Raw genomic sequence first — 10,086 nt, 5'->3', positions numbered from 1 at the left:
GTCATATATAGACTTTAGAAATAGCAGACAAGTACTTGTGTTGAAAAACTCAATACATTTCATTCTTGTTTTTACTTGATAAAATTATGTCTTAGTCTAAACATAAATGATTGAAACACTCATTTTGAAATGAAATTTGCTTTTTAAAGAGCCTTAATCAAATACTCTTAGTAGTATGTTCACCAGCTTTTAAAAAAATAGTATCAAAATTGATGTGCTTCAGCAAAATGTTTAAATGAGTTGACATTTTCATTTCGAAAAATGTAGTATATCAGAAAATTTTTGACCATCTCTGTGTGATATCATGGATAATTTCGTTTTGGATATTGATTTGAGAAAATATTATGCATTAAGAAAAACCTCAAAGGTCGGTAACCAAGAGGGGCAGGCTCTGTAGAATGTGGAGAACAGTATTTCCAGCTGATACAAGTCTGCATTTCACATAAACAGATTACAGAGTTTAGAGACAGTACAATCTGTCCAGTTAAATAATGTGATAATAGGCTACAAATTATCAGTGTTTGAAAAATGGAAAAAGGTCACTGAAACAGTTCTTCACTGCAGATTGTGTTGAATAAACTTTATTTTGGACAAAGTTAAAAATCTCAGAACACACAAATATCTCAATGTGTTATTAAATAATGTGAGTAAAATGATAATAAAAATGCATGGGATTGATGAATAATTGAACTCCTTTTTTTCCTCTAAAGCCCTTGCTCTGCATTTAATTTTCTTAAAACATGTTGAAGATAGATAATTTCATTCTGATTACTTATAGTTTAAAAATCTCAAGAAATGCTGTAACAGGGCCTGGATGTTACTCCAAGACCTGCAAGTGCTCTCCATATGAAGCAGAAAGCCTTTAGTAACTAATTGATCTCTGGATGATATTCCACTCCAGCAGCAGTGAGTTCCAAGGTAAGAATTTCTGTCTTTGTGTTCAGGTAAATCTGATTTGGTGTTTTAAGCTGAATCTCTGCCAATAACTCTTTAGGGTTCTGTGTGGCAATAGAGAATAAAAAAAAAAGCAGAATTCATTCATCTTGTCCTCAAACCATGACACAAACAGCACTGGTTTAAAAACTTTCAACAACTACATAAGCAACCTTCTGTTTCATACATGAATTAAAATAAAACAGGATGATTTTTTTTTTTTTTTGACAACTACTCTGATAATTTAACCTACTCCTTTTGAAAATAATGATTAGAATGGTATGTGTTAATTAATGTGTATATACAATTGGCAGAGATTTTGTTAGCATCATCCATAGTTGCTGGGCACTGCACTTGAGCAGATGGTAATTGTGCACATGCTCTGTAGCTGAAGCAGTAACCCAGAACACAGCATAGAATGAAACATAGCTAAATTACTTCCCATGTAATTCTCTTTCCACTCTCAGTGACTGAAAACCTGGAATCACCTTCTCTCCTTTTAAACTCTCTATCCACTCTCCTTTCCACTTGTCTTACTCTTTCTCAAACACCAAATTGAGTCCTAGATCACGATTTCACCTGAGATTTCCCTGCTCTAACCTGTGCACTGCTTGGTGGCTATGTATCTTCTGTATATTGTTATCAACTTATTTCACAAGTGAGAGCTGTGTCTCTCTGCTTCTCTCAATGCAGTGTCTAGCACCACCAGGTCCCACTCTCTCTCAGCAATTGTGAAAACCTTCTAATCAAGCTGTAGCTCCAGTAAAATTTGGTAGGCAAAGCTACTGCTGTGTGTTAAGTGATGAAACACAGCACAGTGCTACCCCTTTGGTATTAGCTTTTTTCTGCTCTTTAGTGACCTTACTTTGCAGGCTCTCTGGGTCTGCTTCTCAGTTATGATCATATTGCTTTGACAGAATGAAGGATCTAAAAGTAGATGTAGAAAATTCTCTCAAAATCCACCTTTTACAGGGAGTCCTTCCCCTGCAGCCTCTGTATAGCATCAAAAAGGCTGAGGGGTTTTACAGAAGCCCTGCTTTCAGAGCCCAGGTATGGGCAGAACTGGGGGCTCAAGCAGTTTCAACCTGTGGACTCTACATTATTTCAGAGAATCTGATGAAGATTGCAAAGAATATATATGCATTTCATCAAGCTTCAATCACCAGCACAAAGGTCATCCCTCCATTGGGAAATTCCTACAAATTGGAAGTTAGCAGAGAACTTTGAAATATTGGTGCTTGTTTCCATGTATGGTAAGGGATAACAGAAAATAAATTCACATACAGAAATCACAAGACCCCATCTATGCCAAGATACAGGTGTTTTAAAATCCTGTCTATTCTCCCCCCACTCTCTTAGCTGTATTAATTGAGATTCAGGTAACAGGGAATAAATAAAAAATCTGGATTGTGCTAGCATGTTCTAGTGAATAAAAAAAAGCCATCTGCAAAAACAAGTGATTAAAAATATCTGCTTAGAAATATCAGTTTGAAACGTGATTACACATTTGTATGTTTTCACTGACAGTTGAATGTGGCAGTTTATGGAATATATATGATTTTCCTCTTCCAGATTCCTCCCACTAAGTAGAGGAGGTCGTCCACCTTTATTGGTAGCATTTGATCTACAGCAATTCACTGTCCTTCAGCAGCATGAAAAGCCTCTAATCAGCTGGTAGTGTGGACCCCAGCTGGAGAATGCTGTATACAGTGGTGAACATGGTACCTGTTCAGAATGAAAATGTACTGCTCTATTTGCTTAAAGCTATAGGCAGCAAAGCACCACTCCTCGTGTGTTAGTCAGTTTGGATTTGATCTTTGGAAAACCAGGGTTCTGAGAACCTGCAGCTCTTGGAAGGTGGCAGTGTTTACAAGAAGATGATTAAAATGACCGAAGATTTGCATGCAACCATCCTGTCTCCCCACCCCCATATTATTCTTTTGAATAATTCATGAAAATAAAAAATAACCACCTCTGTATAACACCCTGTTTGTTTGACAAAGAAAAGAGCAGAAGATGTAAAGCATGCAGATATTTTTTTGTGTATAATTTTAGCACAACAGTTGTTGGCAGTCTCCCACAAACCCTTCTTCCCAGGCAGAAATTAGTCACCAGGAAATACAGACATGATTGCTCACCAGTAAGGACAGGACCCAAGACATACCCTATATAAATGTAGTGTATGACAATGCTGTTGCCTGAAGATGTCTTCATAAATGCATTTAGTAGATCTATCAGATGTGATACTTGACACAGTAATTCCTCAAGGCATTGTACAGAAGAATTAATCAACTGTATGCAGAAAGAAAGATACAGACAGCAACTCTAATAAGAAGGCACACACATGCAATTCTTACATTTTGTGGCTTTTAGCAACTCCGATGAATGCAGCCAGATAACAAAAGTTTCCTCAATAAAAACACCCAGGAAACCAGAGAAGGTAAGAGAAGCTGTGCAGGGGACGCTGCAGCAGCCAGCAGAGAACAGTGGTCAGAAAGGAGGATTTGTGATTATATAGCTGATAAAGTGAAAAAAAGACTAAAATATAGAACAGTCCCAAACCCACCAGCTGTGATTAGACCACAACCATGCAGGTGAAGAAGCAAGGAAGGAAGAGCAAAGATCCAGTAGATAACTTTCACTCAGACTTGAGGTAGTGCTGTGGGGAACCAGGGGCAGCCACAACCTTCTGGCCCTGGTCGTGTAGAGGCTGGTGAGGAAGAGATGGAACACAAAGGATCAGCCATCCATACCAGTTCTAGCCCTACTCCATATAAATACTGAAATCTGCCTGTGAAAAAAGAGTGCAAATTCTGCTAAGTTCTACTAAAACATCTTGGCCAAGAATAAACCAGAGTAATTTTCCATGTGGCGAGCGAGTATCTATACAAAATGTTTCCTTTACTGCAAAAAAGAAGAAGAAAAAGAAAGAGATGTGACAGGGCAATCTGTGCTTTCACCACCTTTCTTATCCATGTCAGCTCTACCTAGACCCATTTCCTGAATGGTGCTCCAGAATCTCTCAGAACAGATCTTTGTGCTACATCTCTGGCTCATAAGCTCATCTGTGTTCCTAACTGTAAAGATTTTTTCCTTGGGAAACTTTCAATACATCAGTATTTTTTTTTAAGCTGCCTTCTAAAGCATTATTTATTGATATATTCAAAGTATGTACAGCAAAATAATGAAACAACATGCAGGATTATAAATATTTTTCCTTTACCAAATGCTTGATCTTTCAAGCATTATTAACCTCTTTTCATTACATCTACTCCCACCTTTGGCTAGGAGAAACATCTGGATATTGTGAGAGACCACAAAGCCCTGTTAGCATTCACAGATATTTCCAGTGCAGTGCTGGGAAAATATTCAGCCCCCTTTCTCCCTTTTCATCTCCAGGGCAGGGCTGGGAACTGTAAAATTTTTCTAGAACGCTGGAACCAGGCTAGCAGTACTCCACCCAAATAATAGCTTTCCCATAATTTCCCTTGAAACATCAGGTATTTTCTAAATTATTCTTGCTATTACCGTGAGGGAGATTTTCCCAATAGTCTGTTGTTTTTAACCCTTTACAGGGGGAAAATGTTAGAAAGGTAAACTGAGGTACATGAGAGAGAGAGAATAGTTTATTTTGTTCTTTAGTCTCCTCATGCTCACATTTTCCATGATGTACATGTATCAGTCAAAGGAACCTGTCATGGTGTGTACAAGCAAGGATATTAATGAAAATGTATTTGACTTTAAAGAAACATAGACAAATGCCTAGCAGGGAAGTTCTTGTTCTCTTTTTATTTATTTATTTTATTTTTTTAATAATGATACATAAATTCATGTTTGCCTTTAGAATGCAGCTAAACCCCAAGAAAGAATGACACACCACATATTTTAAATAACTACCGTAATAATCAATTTCATGGGTTCTCCAAGGTTGAGAGCAAATTAACCAATCAACCTCCACTTTAATCAACTCTTAGGTGATTAGGGCAAGTGATTTGCAAGGCAGCATGAACAACACATATCAGCTTGCTGAGGTTTTGCTGACTCGAGAAGCCTTCTGTGTTTGCATAATAGATCTAATAAAGATTGAGAACTACAGCTGTGGAAGGCTGCCCGATAGGAAATATTCTGTGAAGGATGTTATGATAATAATCTTTCTACTGCTGCCATACAAACAAGTCAGGTTGTATATATGTTTTGTTTGCACATATGCCCAATTACTGGCTTCTACCTCACAGGACAGTTTTTCAAAACAGTAATGAAAAACACAGGCTGCCACTATTTAAATGCCTAATATGAGTAATCAAGAAATTCTGTTCTATGCCATTTTGCTTCCTCCTCAGATAAAGCTCTCCTGACCACCTTAAATGTCCTCCTGAGGAAAAAAATAATCCACTCCTGGATGTGAAGTGTCGGGATCCAGTCCTTACCTGGTGACATAGAGAGATGAGAGAGATGAAAGATACCTGGTGATTCTGTAACCAGCAAGTGGTTTTACTGTATGCAGCAGGTTTTCCTGAGAACTGAAGTGCCAGTGTGTGCCATTTTCTCTCCAAATGCAAGATGGGCTGTGGGGGAGAACTGTGTCTTCAAATCCTGACAATACAAAAGCATGAAGTCTAGGACGTAATCTAAGTTATCCAGAAGCCTTTTATGCTGAACACCTGCAGACTCAGGTGTTTCCACAAGAAAGATGCAGTTGTTCAGGTTTCCTGAGGATTTATCCAAGTAAGATTAATATTACTAATAAAAACAATTTTCTAGGCACTTTCTCTGGTGAGAACATGTGCAGATAAATGAAATAATTATACAACAGAATCTAGATATTTTAAATACCTGAAACTAGTCGTATGAATGCAGTGCTTCAGGTACATACACTGAGTTTCTCCTGCCTGCAGGGACAGTTATGTGCTGCAATGCAAGAAACACAATTGGCCCTTTTGCTAAAGCCATCTTTTCTCTCCTGGCTTATTACACCTCCTGCTGCACTGAGTCTCAGCAAGATCTTTTGGCCTCTTCTTGCCTTAGATATATTCTCACAGTCATAATCTTGTATAAATCAACAACTAAGTGCTGGACAGTCAGTTCTCTGGTCCACTTGAGGATATGGGAATCTCAGCTACTTTCTCAGGCTCCTGTCACTCTGGGGCTTGGTGAGAAAAACAGCCTGACAATGTGAGATCATCATGGGGCAGTATTTGAATTTTCAGACAGTCTCAGGAGAGGCAATCACTGTAGCTTCTGAAGCTAGAAAAGAAAATTTCAGGCTCCAAGCCTGACGAAATCCTTAAGAAGAAATTGCACTGAGCACTCCTGAGGCAGATTTAGGAGACACTCCTTCCCACAGGTGACACAGGAGACCTTCTGGAAGTTACTACCGCTTAATGTCCAGCCAAACTTTGCACGTGTTGTGGCAGGTAAAGCTTTTTGACAAAACAGACTTTAGTATCTTGTCAGTAGCTTGCAGCCTCTCTGGAAGATATACTTAACCCAGATCAGCACCCACAGCAATCAATGAAGGCTCCAAATGGTTGAAAATTAACAAATATATGTATTTGGCCACTGATATACAATTTTTTGGCCAAGGAGTAGTTTTTACTCTGTATCCAAGTACCCAAACCATGTTTCAAAAAGTAAATTGAGGTTCAGAAAATTATAATACTTTAAGAACCAAAACCGAAGATAGGCTGTGCAATGTTATAAGGGCAGTAAAGCTTTTTCCTCAGGAACTTAAAATCTAAATAAGAAAATTAAAATGCAAACAACTCTGTAAAACCATCAGCTGAAAAACATCTGCCTTTTCACACAAAAAACCAAAGAAAGACATTCCTTAAAAAGTCACTTTTTAAAAAACATTTATTTATTTGCAGATTTACATGTATTTATGTTCAGAAGGACTTGTTCTCAGCCTTAATCAGATCAACATGCTTGTAAATGTGTATATTTTTCATAAACTTGGGTGGGCTACTAATCTGTGTAGCTCTAATAAAAAGAACTGTGTGGCAATTAGCTCTAACCCACCCCTATATATAAGCACCATTACAAACTGGCAGCAAATTGTCAGGACAAGTCATTAGAGTTATAATAACGAGGTCTGGAATATATTGAATGTCTGGTTACATAAACACACAATCCAGCATACCCTAGGAAATTAAAGGAAATATTAGCCAAAGAAAAATAATCACTCTTTATTTCTAATATAATACCTTCATTTTTTCAAATGTTTTCTCATTTTGTTATATAAGACATTTTAAATCAAGCTGTGAAATGAGAAATACTAAGTAGCAAACCTTTCAATAAACTTTATTCTGAGGAACTCAAAAAACAATCCACTTAGCATGTTTCTCTGTTTTAATTTTGTGGGCAAGACCTAAATTTCAACTTGTGTTTTGAAAGAGAAAAAAGAGATATCAGAACAAGCCTGAAAGCAATTGGTGCAATGAAATAGCATCAATTCATAGAAGTCTTCAGACTGCTCATGTGAACAGGCTGCTGTGTTTTCATGCTATCTTCAGAGCTGTCTACTACTTGTTGTGAGAACCAAACCATACTTCCCATCTCTCCCTCAAATCCTTGCTCACAGAGGCAGGAGAGCCCCTGGTGAGAGGATCTGTGGCCAGGGGACTGCTTTGGCCCTTGGCACAGCAGCACCAGCTTCCATCCCCAGCTGCCCTCTCAAGGAGCAAGCCCACACTCAGCCTAGGCTGTGGTGGTCACCAGCAGTGCAACATCAAGAGTGGACTGAGATGTCTTAGGCTGTAGGAAGAATATCAAAGGAATAATGCTCAAGGCACTTGGGAGTGACCCAGAGGAAAGGAAGAGCGTACTTTTCAGCATGAGAAATTATTCATCTGCAGAGTAATCCCCCACAGGGCTCTCAGGGTTAATCAATTTATACTTTATGTAAATCACAGATGAACCTGTCGCCTGTTTGCTGGCACTGTGGTCTTTAGCAGTCTGTCTGCTACTGGATTATTTTAACATTCTTGTGAGTCTTGTGACCCCATCATGTCACTGCAGTGTTGCTCCATTTCAAACCACACCTGAGCTCAGGAACACTGCAGAAGCATGAAGGAATGTACCTTTGAGCATCCATGTACCACAAACTTTCCAGCCTGTAGTTGTCTTGCATAAACAGAACTGCACATTTGTTATAGCTCTACTAACAGTGACCATATAGGAAAGCACCAGATTTTACACAACCAGCCTGTGCAGGCACAGAGAAGCCAGTATCTTTTAAAATACATCTCTAAACAGAAAAAAATCAACACCGTAGTTTTGTTACTTATTTACTGTATTTTGAATTAAAGGAATGTATCAACTTGTATCAAGCCATTTGCTTCATTCCTACTTATAATCTATATTTCCTAGTTATTTGAATCTCTCATTATTTTGAACTATACTGAAAATAGGAAATACTGGTCTTAATGAAGAGTCTCAATAAGAGTTGAACTCTGTAGCTAGGCAGAGAGAGCATGATAACCTGCTCTGCATACAAACTTGCCACTGACTCCCAGTAATCTTCAGAAGCTCCATTAATAAGGCAAGGCCACAAGCCATAGCTCAACACCTAATTGAAAGTTTGGCCTTTGATCCCAGTAGAGAAACTTTATTCTTTCATTGAGGATGGCCAGGTCTTGGCTTCTGTCCTGAAGACGTGTAATTCACCAGAGAAATTTGCTGTTTCTGTTTGTTCTGGGTACCAGCTCACATATGTAAAGGTAAGCATGTGCCTATAGTCTCTGGAAGCCCTGAAATCTATTTTATCTGCCACAAGAGAGCAACATTAAGTCCTTATAAAATAATTGTATTTTTTTAATGTAAAATGCTTTTAATGGCATAAGCCTTTTTTTTTGACATTACCATACATAAAGGAAACTAGCCAGAAGTCTTTTTTTCTGGAACTTAAGGAATAAAGGTCAAACATTTCCTTTAATTCTGGTCTTTCACACATAGACTTTAAAACATAGCCAAGAAACTACACATCTGGTACCTTTGTTCTTACTGTATTAATCTGTTCCCATCCAGTATGAGGCCTGAGTTAATGAATCACTGGTGCTGGATATGATCCTCAGGGAAGTTTTGAATTTACTATGCTGTGTTTTATATCGATGGCATGGCGCTGCAGAACTAAAACAGACACCTGCCCTGGCTCAAAGGCATGTCTTTCACATGATTCAACTAATAAAGTTATATGAATAGGAATTTATTACTGAATTTTATGAACAATAAAGTCACCGTTTATATAGTCCAAGGCTGGTCTGATCCTTAAGACACTACAGTATATTGTGTTGCAGTGTTCTGCCAAATAAACTGAGCTGGCTGTGAATTAGCCTGGGTACCAGAAAGAATATGACCATATTAGCATACTGGCCCAGTAATATATAATACCCTGATCTACCTTTCTCTAAGCTAATATACCAGCTAAAAATATTTTAATGGAAACTTTCTCTAATCAAATTACTACCGTTTTTATTTGCTCAGTTGCACTTAGCATTCAGTGATTGGTCTGATCATGCACCAAGACTAGAGACAACCTTCTAAAATTCTGTTATTTCTCACCCAAGCTAGGCAGCTTTCTCTGAACTACCCAGAAGGGATTAAATAGGTTAGTTGATCTGCTTCCTCTCATGAGCAGCCTCTCATAGGCCTGAGGGAGAGCAACAAGCTCAGGAATGCTGATGAGATTCCACATTTATGGAGGGGTTCGGGTTAGGGTTAGGAAATCAGCCTTTACTCCCTATTCTCATGGACAATCCCTTTTGTGTCCTTCACAGCAGAATACAGAGAGGTACTCAGTGCAAGCAGATTTCTAGATAATGATACTAATCCAAATATATTTTATTAGAATTCCCCCACATGTTTAGTCGACAGCTTTGTGAGGCCAAAGTTGAAAGATGGTACAATTTTAGAAGGAAAGCAAAAGAGTCAGGACAAAATATAAACTGGCTTAGCATAAGTGGAAACAACATACACAACTCCTTAAAAACTGCTGCTCCAAATCAGTGTCCATTGAAATTATTGCTTCCTGCATCAGTCCTTCCTTGCTGAAGACTTTCAAGGCACTTGCCCATTCTTGCCACTCCTCAAGATCTCCCAAATCATTGTTGTAGTACCTAAATAAGGAGAGATGATTAGCAACTTATTGTCACTGAC

General features: G+C 38.3%; 1 protein-coding gene across 3 annotated transcripts in view; it reads right to left on the bottom strand.

The window, feature by feature from the left end:
* Nucleotides 1–6,765: 6,765 nt before the first annotated feature.
* Nucleotides 6,766–10,086, bottom strand: part of LOC147651925 (uncharacterized) — a 137,505-nt gene continuing 134,184 nt past the window's right edge. For all 3 annotated transcript variants that reach the window (XR_015289720.1, XM_086899380.1, XM_086899379.1), the window contains one exon: nt 6,766–10,046. Coding sequence is in view for 2 of the 3 variants with exons in the window: in XM_086899380.1 (XP_086755506.1) it covers nt 9,881–10,046 (166 nt within the window). In the remaining variant the exon portion in view is untranslated. The remainder of the gene's footprint in view (nt 10,047–10,086) is intronic.

Source organism: Cyanistes caeruleus, chromosome 8 (assembly GCF_971803275.1).
Source record: "Cyanistes caeruleus chromosome 8, bCyaCae1.hap1.1, whole genome shotgun sequence".
NCBI classification, from domain to species: domain Eukaryota; kingdom Metazoa; phylum Chordata; class Aves; order Passeriformes; family Paridae; genus Cyanistes; species Cyanistes caeruleus.
Note: the sequence above shows the minus strand (reverse complement) of the source record. Positions and strands in the feature narration are given on the sequence as shown.